We start from the raw sequence: 13,822 nt of genomic DNA, 5'->3' as shown, positions 1-13,822 counted from the left end.
AATCTGCGAAAGCCAGGACTGGCGGAGAAGTCAATTTCTCGATCAAGGCAGAGAAAGCTTTCTGTTGCTCTGGACCACAAACAAAGGGAACCTTCATCTTACGAGAGGCCTTGTTTGTAGATATTCCAACTAAAAGATCGTTCAAGGGTTTGGCAATCTGAGCATAATTTTCCACATACCGTCTGTAGTAGCCGGAAAAACCTAAAAAGCTTCGGAGTTCCTTAATATTTGTAGGAACTGGATAGGTTTTCAGAGCTCTGATCTTTTCAGGATCGGTTTCAACACCTCTGGAACTCACAATATGCCCAAGATACGAACCTGGGGTCTAAAGAAACTCACATTTGGATCCCTTTAACTTGAGGTTATGCAGCTCAAGACGTTGAAATACTGCTTCCAGACCCCGAAGTGAGAATCAACAGAATCAGAGAAGATAATGATATCTCGAGATATATCAAACATTCTCTGAGATGGAGCTCTCCATACAACTTTCCCATCAAACGTTTGAAACGTTGCAGGGGCATTTGTAAGACCAAAGGCCATCCTATTGCACTCGAAAAAGCCGAGTGGACCGACACTGAAGGCGGTCTTGTGCTTATCCTCCTCTTTGATGGGGACCTGCCAGTAACCAGAGCGAAGATCAAGTTTAGAAAAGAGAGTAGAACCAACAAGAGAGTCTATAGTTTCATCAATACGAGGGAGTGAATATGCATCTTTGATGCTGCGATTATTCAATTTCCGGTAGTCTATGCAAAAACGCAAGGAGCCATCCTTTTTCCTAACAAGAACTACGTTGGAAGAGAAAGGACTGTTCGAATCCCGGATCGCTCCAGCATTGATCATGTCTCGCAGGTGTTCACGAACCTCTTCAAACATTCCTGGAGGTATGCGACGGTAAGGATCTTTAAAAGGAGTGGGATCGGATAGTTTGATTTCATGCTCAACTAAGTCTGTGGAACCAAGATCTGTAGGTCCGGCCGAGAAAATATGTTTCCACTTACAAAGAAAGGAAATGGCTTCATGTTGTTGTCCAGAAGTTAATGTGTCAGTGGGAATCATGATACCAAGATCTTCCAGAGACTTGTCAGAGTTGTGTGATTTATCAACAATTCCTTCACAGGGATCAATAGACCGCACAACAGAAACATCCTGTAAATTACAAAGTGTCATTCTAGGATGTATAGAGATTGGTCTGGCAGTTAAGTTACATACACGCACAGGAATTCTACAAAAAGAGCTACCTGGCTGCAACTTTACTAACCTAGGACAAACATTCAACATCAAGGAATCAGTAGACTCTGTAACACCTGCTGACATGTTACCAATATTCCTTGCTTTGCCGTCAAGAGTCGTAGTCTCATACGGTTTCACGATAACTGTGCGTTGATGAAGAAGTGTGACAGGTGTGGTATTTTCTCCGGGCAGGGAAGCCAAGGCATCCGACAGAGAAGATGATAATCCTTCGGTTCCAGATGACTTCAAAAAGTTCAAAATGTTGGTACCTATTATCAATGGGACAGTGAGTGAATATGCAGTGTCAGGGACAATCAGAATAGGGACTGGAATGGTAGTTGATGCAAAAGATGGAAAAGAAACATCTAAAACAGAATACCCCAAATATGGTATCTGAGAACCATTAGCACCAGTAATGTCCAAACTGAAGTCTGAAAGCTGACACAACTTTGGCAGTGGATCTAACGATTTGAAAAAGGATTTACTGACGGTAGAAACCATAGATCCGGTGTCTATCAAACCTTTAGTCAAAGTACCATTGATAAGAATATCGGCCTCATTAGATGTACCAACAAGTGGCAAAGACGAACTAGGGCTAACACTGTGATGAGCTCGACCTTCGATCTGCCCTACGACGAAGGTCGGTTGGAGTTTAAATCTGGCTTGTCAACATTCTCTTCCTTTGGAGTATCTGCTCCTTTGGACTTACCACCGTTCCACTGTTTTCTACTGGCTTGGTTAGCTTTCAAGTCTCTAATGTCCTTCTCCATGCCAGAGATTTTGGCATCCATCCGTTCCATTTGCTTGGCCATGCTCTGGATCTCCTTAAGTAGTCTACTTTCTACGGTGGTAGCATACTGTTTGGCAGCAACTGGGTCAGCTGTATCCGACTTCTTGTCTTCAGATGGAAGGGATATTTCCTGTTTCACTTCAGGTTTACAAGGTTTAAGGACAGATGTTGGAGTTCTGGATTGGCGAAGATCCTCTTCTATGGCTCTCAGCTCTTTTCGAAGCGTGTTATAATCCATGTGCTTCTCAAAGAGGTACCTTGATGCATTCTTTAGGTCCATATCTCTAAGTCCTGACCATAGCCTACTCCTCAGCATGTTGTTCCTGCTTGTTCTATCAAGGTGTCCAGGGACCCTGCTAAGAAGTCGCTCTAGACGTAGACTATAATCTGCAACTGACTCCTCTGCGTTCTGCTTCTCGCTATAAAACTGCTCTTTGAGTCGTTCGCTCGACTGTACATTGCCATATATACCCTCCAGTTCAGCTATAATTTCTGTAACAGATGCATATTCACCCAATGGAGAAGAAACACCTCTGGCACTACCCTTGAGGGACTTACGGATAGCCTCCCTAATAATATGGGAGGGGTAAATGCCCTCATCAAGGAGACAATTTACATCATACCTCCAAATTTCAAACATGGAAGAATTTAACTTTCCATCACCAGAGAAAGATGGTAACTCAGGAATGCGAGGATGTACATAATCCATGCGAGGGGTCACAAAAGATCTATCAGCATACTGGGAAGGGCTAGATCTGGAAATAAACGGGCAGTAGTAGGAGGATGAAAAGAAGCTTCATCAGGATGTGGTCTGTCTGCACCAAATCTACTGGACCTCCTATTATATTCTCGTATTGGGGTAGGTGTCACGTTATACGTGGTAGTATGGGATACACCTGTAGTATGTGGGGTACTAGTAAACTCACTGACATGAAATTTGCCAGACTTGCGTAACTCTGAAGCAAAATATTCAAGATCTGCAGGAGAATACTCCATTGACCGTGTTGTTCCATCCGCCATGATCAAAGCAAACAAATATACCAAATCAATTCAAAAAGGTTCAACTGTACCTCACAAAATAAAGTACACTAATACTGGAAGTGTGGGATCACATATGACAAAAGAAAAAATGTTACATAAAATTCAGGTTTTGGGAAATGGCTCTACCAAGACACCATACTATCTGTAAAGCACAGGTCGGGGTAACGATGATGCTATCAGCAGTTCACTGAAAAAAAATCAAAAAAAAGCTATCACTGATAAGACTAAAAAATGTTACATAAAATTCAGGTTTTGGGAAATGGCTCTACTAAGACACCATACTATTTATAAAACGTAAGTCGGGGTAACGATGATGCTATCAGCAGTTCACTGAAAAAAATCAAAAAGCTATCACTGATAAGGCTAAGTCACCAATGTACTCAATTCATACACAATGGCCTTCTCTGTACACCATACAATCTGTTCTGACAATAGTATGAGTATCAATCAATGTGTTCAAAAGATCAAACTTGTTACACAAACAAGAGATCTTGAAGTCAATTTCTATTACTCTAGAAAAATATTCTATGTAAAATCAATGACTGTTATGGTCTGCCTGGTACACCATACTATGCAGACAATTTTTCTGTAACACTGTTTGCTTCTCACCCTACAATATATTCTAATGACAGCTTCACCACTAGCTGTATAACTCAAACACAAAGTTGTAAACAAATTTTTCAACCACGGACAAAATTATTGCAATAAATTGCCAAATGTGGTAATCCGGAAAACAGCTTTTTCTGTGGTAACCGGTTTTGTGTATAAATACTGATCAAACTAAATTTTAATTTGAACCAGTAATCTTGATAATAAGAAGACACAAGAAATATATTCTGCAAATATTAATTTCAAATGCTTTCTATATTTTTCTGCACAAAAACAGAAAATTTGGATGAAATAACACAACACGGTTTCAGATTTTATTCAATAATAAGTCTGATTTTCAATTCAGACCTTACCACCTGACTGTATATCTTCCACCTAAGTTACTGCGCCTCAGTCTTGATCACCGTTCAAAATTTTGCGACAACTTTTTGAAATGAACAATTTATTCTATCTAAAGAATAAATATTGCATTTCAAAACTTCTGCTCCAATCTAACAAGCTCAACAAGATCACTTCTGGTTTAGATTTAAAATATGGCTTCTTCAGTCCTTTACAACTGTGTCAAACTAATCTAAATGCTATACTGCCCTTATCTAATACTAAGCTACAAGAAATTCTGTTCAAAGCTGGTTCCTTTTTTTTTTTTTTTTTTTTTTTTTTTTTTTTTTTTTTTTTTTTTTTAAAAGAAGAACACCACTGATGAAAATTACACACAAATAAATAAATGATGTTACACCGGAATAATGTATTGTGACCGGAATAATGTACTGTGTGAATATTTTATAATATATTTGATATATTTCAATATAGGATTTTCTTGGACTGGGGTATGATTTAATGAAGTATGAAATTGTTAGCTCACCAAATACCAAGTAACCAACCCTTCACCACCTGTAAATCTGTGCTTGTGTCAAGTTGTGATGCTGTCACCCGTGCCAACCACTGTACACTTTAGACCATTCAATCAATCAGCAAATTATTCAAAGTATAGTGAGGCAGCCTGAGATACAAGGCTCCTTAAACTTCAGCCTGAAAATATCAATGCAAAATTAATTTCTAAGAATACATTTTTATAATATACATGTACAAAATGTGTCAATGAATTTTTTTTTTTTCTAAATAAAGTGTGGTGAGGTATCCAGTAAAATGTCAATATTTACTGCCACAATAAATCTAATCACTTATAGAGTCACTAACTCTTATCACAAACTCCCAAACTTTTACAAAGTCACAGCTGTCAAATCTGTCAGTGAACTGTCAAAGTCACTGTACATTGAAAGTGTAGAAAATCCTTTGAACCTGGTTCATTTCCAACGACGACACAATCCAGAAAGGTAGTCCACCGAATTGTATTTAATTAAATAGTTTAACTGAGCTCTAAAAGAAATAAAGAAAACTTTCAATATGTGCACTTTAATAGTCATGTCCATGTGTTTGTTTACATGACATTCCTGAGGAAGTACCCAACTTCCGGAAGTAATACTCTTTATTACAACCGTTTTCATTGGCTGTTCGCGGGAATCCGTGACGTCATTCCCGTAGTACCTGTTTCGTCCCCAAAATTTCGTACCATAAAATATCGCCCATCTGTATTTGAAAAATCCACACTGGCCACCAATGTCGTGTGTTCTCTTTCTCTTGGGATGGGGCGTTTTGGCCTGTAAAGGCACAAAAACAAGACCTTGATAAATAAATGTATCAGAAGGAAAAACTTCAGGCGCAAACCATCAAGAATATATTTCCAAGTGCAATTCAATAAATACAGCACCGAATTACATAAATACGATATGGAAAGATGCATGAATACATGACAAAATGAATGCAATAACAATTACCTGTAAAGGCACAAAAACAAGACCTTGATAAATAAATGTATCAGAAGGAAAAACTTCAGGCGCAAACCATCAAGAATATATTTCCAAGTGCGCATGCGTGTAGTAACATCCGGGAAAAATTCAAAAAAATGAGGCCCGGCATGCAAATCTTGTTAAGGCCTCTAATTAACTGGTAAGTGTTAGAAAATGTTAGATGGATGAATGAAAAGAAAATGATATAGGAATTCATATAGGATCGGGCTGTATGGAAATAATACTAAATAATAACACATAAAGACATTTCATACAATATATACACGGAACAAGGACAAAACAACATATAGACAAAATACTGATATTCAGTGGTTTTGGACCTCGTGACACTTATGACCTCTCTAGAGGCCATATATTTCATGAGATCTTCATGAAAATGGTCAGAATGTTCATCTTGATGATATCTAGGTCAAGTTCGAAAGTGGGTCACGTGCCTTCAAAAACTAGGTCAGTAGGTCAAATAATAGAAAAACCTTGTGACCTCTCTAGAGGCCATATTTTTCATGAGATCTGTATGGAAATTAGTCTGAATGTTCATCTTGATGATATCTAGGTCAAGTTCGAAACAGGGTCATGTGCGATCAAAAACTAGGTCAGTAGATCTAAAAATAGAAAAACCTTGTGACCTCTCTAGAGGCCATACTTATGAATGGATCTCCATAAAAATTGGTCAGAATGTTCACCTTGATGATATCTAGGTCAAATTCGAAACTGGGTCTCGTGCCATCAAAAACTAGGTCAGTAGGTCAAATAATAGAAAAACCTTGTGACCTCTCTAAAGGCCATATTTTTCATGGGATCTGCATGAAAATTGGTCTGAATGTCCATCTTGATGATATCTAGGTCAAGTTCGAAACTGGGTCACGTGCGGTCAAAAACTAGGTCAGTAGGTCTAAAAATAGAAAAACCTTGTGACCTCTCTAGAGGCCATATATTTCATGAGATCTTCATGAAAATTGGTCAGAATGTTCACCTTGATGATATCTAGGTCAAATTCGAAACTGGGTCACGTGCCATCAAAAACTAGGTCAGTAGGTCAAATAATAGAAAAACATTGTGACCTCTCTAGAGGCCATAATTTTCATGGGATCTGTATGGAAGTTGGTCTGAATGTTCATCTTGATGATATCTAGGTCAAGTTCAAAAGTGGGTCACATGCTGTCAAAAACTAAGTCAATAGGTCGAATAGTAGAAAAACCTTGTGACCTCTCTAAAGGCCATATTTTTCATGGGATATGTATGAAAATTGGCCTGAATGTTCATCTTGATGATATCTAGGTCAAGTTTGAAACAGGGTCATGTGCGGTCAAAAACTAGGTCAGTAGGTCTAAAAATAGAAAAACCTTGTGACCTCTAGTGGCCATACTTGTGAATGGATCTCCATAAAAATTGGTCAGAATGTTCACCTTGATGATATCTAGGTCAAGTTTGAAACTGGGTCACGTGCCTTAAAAAACTAGGTCAGTAGGTTAAATAATAAAAAAAAACCTTGTGACATCTCTAGAGGCCATACTTTTCATGGGATCTGTATGAAAGTTGGTCTGAATGCTCATCATGATGATATCTAGGTCAAGTTTGAAACTGGGTCAACTGCGGTCAAAAACTAGGTCAGTAGGTCTGAAATTATTAAAATCTTTTGACCTCTCTAGAAGCCATATTTTTCAATGGATCTTCATGAAAATTGATCTGAATTTTCACCTTGATGATATCTAGTTAAAATTCAAAACAGAGTCACATACCTTTGAAAACTAGGTCAATAGGTCAAATAATAGAAAAACCTTGTGACCTCTCTAGAGACCATATTTTTCAATGGATCTTCATGAAAATTGGTCAGAATTTTTATCTTGATAATATCTAGGTCAAGTTCAAAACTGGGTCACATGAGCTCAAAAACTAGGTCACTATGTCAAATAATAGAAAAAATGACGTCATACTCAAAACTGGGTCATGTGGGAAGAGGTGAGCGATTCAGGACCATCATGGTCCTCTTGTTTCATAACTGCTGTGTATTTGAAATTAGCAGTGTGCTGTCTTTGGATATTACAGTGCAGAAGTGTGGCCTAATTTAATGTAATAATAGTATGATTGCAAACGAGAAGAAGAAAGAAGAAAGAAATGTTTTAATACTTGTATGTAAGCAGATGTTTTCTATATATGATATTTATATTTTCAGGTGTTCTTGTCATTTCTTACTCCATTCTTCAAGCAATCCGTTGTGTCCAAGCTTCTAAAATACTTCACGAAAACATGCTGACCAACGTATTACGCGGACCAATGTGGTTCTTCGATACAACACCAGTGGGGCGCATTGTGAACCGGTTTTCTCAAGATATCGAGGCGATAGACACTACACTGCCACACATGTTTGTTGAAGTGTTGTACTGTTTTTATCTGGTAATGAGCATACTGATAGTTATATCCTACAGCACACCTGTATTCCTGAGTGTCATCCTTCCACTTGGAGTTATATATATCATGTTACAGGTAAGACAAAAACTATAGTTGAAACTAGATATCGCAAAATCCCAGAAACCGAGTGTTTTACTTTGAGAATCAAATCAATGTAAAAATGATAATTGGTATAGGAGCTTTTGCTAAATGTGTGCCATGCCCACATTTATGTGTACATGCTTACATGAAGTACACATTGTATATGCATTTAAGAAATGAAATATTTTTTTCGGTGTTCATACGAAATGAACGACAGAATAGGATTGGCAAATCCATGAATCGCACTAGCGATTCATGTTTTATTTGCCAATCCTATTCTGTCATTCATTTCGCATGAACACCGAAAAAATATTTCATTTCTTATATTTACATTTTATTTCCTTTCCATTCGTAAACAAGATTTTATTATAAATTTCACACATTTTGTTGCATTTAACATTAAAATCAGCATCCCAGCCATTCTGTTCACCAGACAGAACAGCTTTGACGTCATCTAAGGAACGTTCTCCCGCCTGTCGTCAGAACGGGGCCCGTTGTCTCTATGCAGCGTTAACGTAACTTTCGCGCCTTTCTTATTGCTGTTCATACGAAATGAACGTCATAATTTTCAATGGAAAAGAATAGGGCGAATGTAAATATTATGTAATGACATAATGTCACTTAGCCAGATTACATAGAATAGAGCCTAAACTCTGCATACTGAAAAGAAAATTATCCTATGAATTAATAGCAACTGGTGCAACTTGCTTTCTTTCTAAGAATAGATAATTATTATGTTGACTTGTGAAATTGACTTGAAATTTGCAGACCTCTTTAAATCAGGGTTTAATTACAATCATTCTGCATTGTAGAAAAAAATTGAGCGGAATGTGCAGAACTACCTTACGCAAACCAGTGTTAGAGTCGTAAATTTATGAAACACAAAGGGACTAAACTGTTTTTAGCTCACCTGTCACAAAGTGACAAGGTGAGCTTTTGTGATCGCGGGGCGTCCGTCCGTCCGTCCGTGCGTGCGTGCGTCCGTAAACTTTTGCTTGTGACCACTCTAGAGGTCACATTTTTCATGGGATCTTTATGAAAGTTGGTCAGAATGTTCACCTTGATGATATCTAGGCCAAGTTCGAAACTGGGTCACGTGCCATCAAAAACTAGGTCAGTAGGTCTAAAAATAGAAAAACCTTGTGACCTCTCTAGAGGCCATATATTTCAAAGATCTTCATGAAAATTGGTTGGAATGTGCACCTTGATGATATCTAGGTCAAGTTCGAAACTGGGTCACGTGGGGTCAAAAACTAGGTCAGTAGGTCTAAAAATAGAAAAACCTTGTGACCTCTCTAGAGGCCATATTTTTCATGAGATCTTCATGAATATTGGTCAGAATGTTCACCTTGATGATATCTAGGTCAAGTTCGAAACTGGGTCACGTGGGGTCAAAAACTAGGTCATTAGGTCTAAAAATAGAAAAACCTTTTGACCTCTCTAGAGGCCATATTTCTCAATGGATCTTCATTAAAAATGGTCAGAATGTTCACCTTGATGATATCTAGGTCAAGTTCGAAACTGGGTCACGTGGGGGTAAAAACTAGGTCAGTAGATCTAAAAATAGAAAAACCTTGTGACCTCTCTAGAGGCCATATTTTTCATGAGATCTTCATGAATATTGGTGAGAATGTTCACCTTGATGATATCTAGGTCAAGTTCGATACTGGGTCATGTTGGATCAAAAACTAGGTCAGTAGGTCTAAAAATAGAAAAACCTTGTGACCTCTCTAGAGGTCATATTTCTCAATGGATCTTCATGAAAATTGGTCAGAATGTTCACCTTGATTATATCTAGGTCAAGTTCGAAACTGGGTCAAGTGCGGTCAAAAACTAGGTCAGTAGGTTTAAAAATAGAAAAACCTTGTGACCTCTCTAGAGGCCATATTTTTCAATGGATCTTCAGGAAAATTGGTCAGAATGTTTACCTTGATGATATCTAGATCAAGTTTGAAACTGGGTCACGTGGGGTTAAAAACTAGGTCAGTAGATCTAAAAATAGAAAAACCTTGTGACCTCTTTAGAGGCCATATTTTTCATGAGATCTTCATGAATATTGGTCAGAATGTTAACCTTGATGATATCTAGGTCAGGTTCGAAACTGGGTCACGTGGGGTAAAAAACTAGGTCAGTAGGTCTAAAAATAGAAAAACCTTGTGACCTCTCTAGAGGCCATATTTCTCAATGGATCTTCATGAAAACTGGTGAGAATGTTCAGCTTGATGATATCTAGGTCAGGTTCATAACTGGGTCATGTGCGGTCAAAAACTAGGTCAGTAGGTCGAAAAATAGAAAAACCTTGTGACCTCTCTAGAGGCCATATTTTTCACGAGATCTTCATGAAAATTGGTGAGAATGTTCACCTTGATGATATCTAGGTCAAGTTTAAAAGTGGGTCATGTTGGATCAAAAACTAGGTCATTAGGTCAAATAATAGAAAAAGCTTGTGACCTCTCTAGAGGCCATATTTTTCAATGGATCTTCATGAAAATTGGTCAGAATTTTTTATCTTGATGATATCTAGGTCACATGTGCTCAAAAACTAGGTCACTATGTCAAATAATAGAAATAACGACGTCATACTCAGTTCAACACTGGGTCATGTGGGGATAGGTGAGCGATTCAGGACCATCATGGTCCTCTTGTTTGATATATATTTTGCAGTACCTAATTGTCAATTTTGCAACACCAGTGTTTCATCAGACTTCAAACTTTTCATATTGCAATGTTTTAGAGATTCTATATACCTACCTCAAGACAATTAAAGAGATTAGAGTCTAAAACCAGGTCACCAATTTACAACAACTTCAGTGAGAGTCTCACAGGTGCCAGTGTTATACGAGCTTTCAACGTGCAAGATAGGTTTATAGATGAGTCGGAACATAGAGTGGACTTCAACCAGGAATATGCATTTGCTAGTAACACCGTAAACAGGTAAAATATTTATGGTACCATATACTCAGTTAGAGGTAAAATATTTATGATACCTAGGTAAAATAATTGCAGTATCACATACATGGTAAATTCTAAGATTAATAAGATATGGAACCACATATACAGTTACTTTGTAAAATATCTATGGTACTACATATATAATAAAATTGGTAAATTAGGTATCATATTTGCATTTAACAGGTAAAATATTTATGGTACCACATACACAATTTACTGGTAAAATATTTATTTTACCACATTCACAGTTTTGGGTAAACTATTTGAGCCATGCTATGAGAAAACCAACATAGTGCATTTGTGACCAGCATGGATCCAGACCAGCCTGCGCATCTGCGCAGTCTGGTCAGGGTCCATGCTGTTCGCTAACAGTTTCTCTAATTGTAATAGGCTTTGAAAGCGAACAGCATGGTCGCAAACGCACTATGTTGGTTTTCTCGTGGCTCAGCTCATTTATGGCATCATATACAAGGTAAATACTGTAAATTATGAATAGTACCACTCATACAGTTAACAGGTAGGATATTTATGATAGCACATACCCAGTTAACAGGTAGGATATTTATGATAGCACATACACAGTTAACAGGTAGGATATTTATGATAGCACATACACAGTTAACAGGTAGGATATTTATGATAGCACATACACAGTTAACAGGTAGGATATTTATGATAGCACATACCCAGTTAACAGGTAGGATATTTATGATAGCACATACACAGTTAACAGGTAGGATATTTATGATAGCACATACACAGTTAACAGGTAGGATATTTATGATAGCACATACACAGTTAACAGGTAGGATATTTATGATAGCACATACACAGTTAACAGGTAGGATATTTATGATAGCACATACACAGTTAACAGGTAGGATATTTATGATAGCACATACCCAGTTAACAGGTAGGATATTTATGATAGCACATACCCAGTTAACAGGTAAAATATTAAAAGTACTACATATAAAGTTAAAGAACTTATGGTAACACTTAATTCTCCTGCTTAAATTACTGGTATTTAATATTGTTTTAGACTGGCATTAAAGCTGCAAGGAATACAGTTTTGAATTTGAAAGTTGAAGTGATACAGGCATACTGGCAGAAATAAATTTTGCTTACTAAATAATCTGCCTGCAAACAGTGGCAATCACTGTTTCTATTTGAAAAAGAATTTTCTTTTGCATTTCTTGAAAAGTTTTTAAGTGTTTGTGAAATCACCAAAATGGATGTTTTGATATATTTTCCTAGGTGGCTTGGTTTCCGTCTAGAGATAATGGGAGCAGTCATTGTACTGGCTGCCTCACTGTTTGCTGTCGTCGAGAGAAATAACATCAATGGGGCACTAGTGGGGTTATCAGTGTCCTATGCTTTACAGGTAAGAAAGTATGGAAGCGGCTATGTACTTCTCAATGTTTTGGGTTTTAACCGACACTGGGGATATAGTATTCTCTCCTATGAGGAAACTATCTGAATTCCTGTCGCTGAAACAGGGCTCCAAGGGTCCCCTGACTTCTCCCAGGGCTGCCTTAGCCAGTGAAGTGGCAATAAGTTGACACATGACCTAAAAACTATGCCAATATGACTTGAAAAGCCAACAAAATAATGTAATGGTATTTCATTTTCAGCTCACCTGAGCCAAAGGCTCAAGGTGAGCTTTTGTGACCACTCAGTGTCCGTCGTCCATCGTGTGTCAACATCCTCAGTCGTCCGTCATGTGTCAACAATTTCTAAAAAAAATCTTCTTCTTCAAAACCAATGGGCAGATTTACACAAAACTTAACAGGAATGATCCTTGGGTGGCCCCCTTTCAAAATTGCCCAAAGAATTAAAATCCATGCAGAACTTTTGTTGCCATGGCAACCGAAAGGAAAATTTAAAAAAATCTTCTCAGAAACTGTTAGCTGGATTTCAAAATTATTTTGTAGAAATGATCTCTAGGTGACCCACTACCAAAATTGCTTAAGCCGTTCTATTTCGGTAAAAAACAAGGCCGCCAGGGGGCGGGGCTTATTTTTATGCCCCCACTCTGGGAGGGGGGGCATATAGATTTGCTCTTGTCAGTCCGTCCGTCCGTCTGTCCGTCCGTCCGTCTGTCCTTCCGAAAATGTTGTGTAGCGCGTAGCTCTGAAAGTATTTGACGTAGAGTCACAAAACTTTACAGGAATGTTGGTCAGCATGTGTAGTTGTGCACCTGGGGTTTCGCATCCGGATTCATTCAGTCATGTAGAAGTTCTGGCCCCTGACTTTGTAAAAATTGGTCATTTTAATGTTGTGTTGTGCCTAGCTCCAAAAGTATATGACCTAGAGTCACAAAACTTTACAGGCATGTTGGTCAGCATGTGTAGTTGTGCACCTGGGGTTTCGCGTCCGGATTCATCCAGACATGTAGGAGTTATGGCCCCTGACTTAGTAAAAAATTGGTTATTTTAATGTTGTGTCGCGCATAGCTCCAAAAGTATTTGACCTAGAATCACCAAAGTTTACAGGAATGTTGGTCAGCATGTGTAGTTGTGCACCTGGGGTTTCACGTCCGGATTCATGCAGTCATGTAGAAGTTATGGCCCCTGACTTTGTAAAAATTGGTCATTTTAATGTTGTGTTGTGCCTAGCTCCTAAAGTATATGACCTAGAGTCACAAAACTTTACAGGCATGTTGGTCAGCATGTGTAGTTGTGCACCTGGGGTTTCGCGTCCGGATTCATCCGGTCATGTAGGAGTTATGGCCCCTGACTTAGTAAAAAATTGGTCATTTTAATGTTGTGTCGCGCATAGCCCCAAAAGTATTTGACTTAGAATCACCAAAGTTTACAGGAATGTTGGTCAGCATGTGTAG

General features: G+C 38.1%; 1 protein-coding gene across 1 annotated transcript in view; it reads left to right on the top strand.

The window, feature by feature from the left end:
- Positions 1 to 13,822, top strand: part of LOC123538309 (multidrug resistance-associated protein 1-like) — a 65,954-nt gene that overhangs the window by 51,010 nt on the left and 1,122 nt on the right. Inside the window, exons 22-24 of the mRNA XM_053529691.1 lie at positions 7,712 to 8,022; positions 10,763 to 10,962; positions 12,238 to 12,372. Of these exons, the coding sequence (XP_053385666.1) occupies positions 7,712 to 8,022; positions 10,763 to 10,962; positions 12,238 to 12,372 (646 nt within the window). The remainder of the gene's footprint in view (positions 1 to 7,711; positions 8,023 to 10,762; positions 10,963 to 12,237; positions 12,373 to 13,822) is intronic.

Source organism: Mercenaria mercenaria, chromosome 18 (assembly GCF_021730395.1).
Source record: "Mercenaria mercenaria strain notata chromosome 18, MADL_Memer_1, whole genome shotgun sequence".
Lineage (NCBI taxonomy): Eukaryota > Metazoa > Mollusca > Bivalvia > Venerida > Veneridae > Mercenaria > Mercenaria mercenaria.
This window is presented reverse-complemented; position numbering and strand designations above follow the sequence as displayed.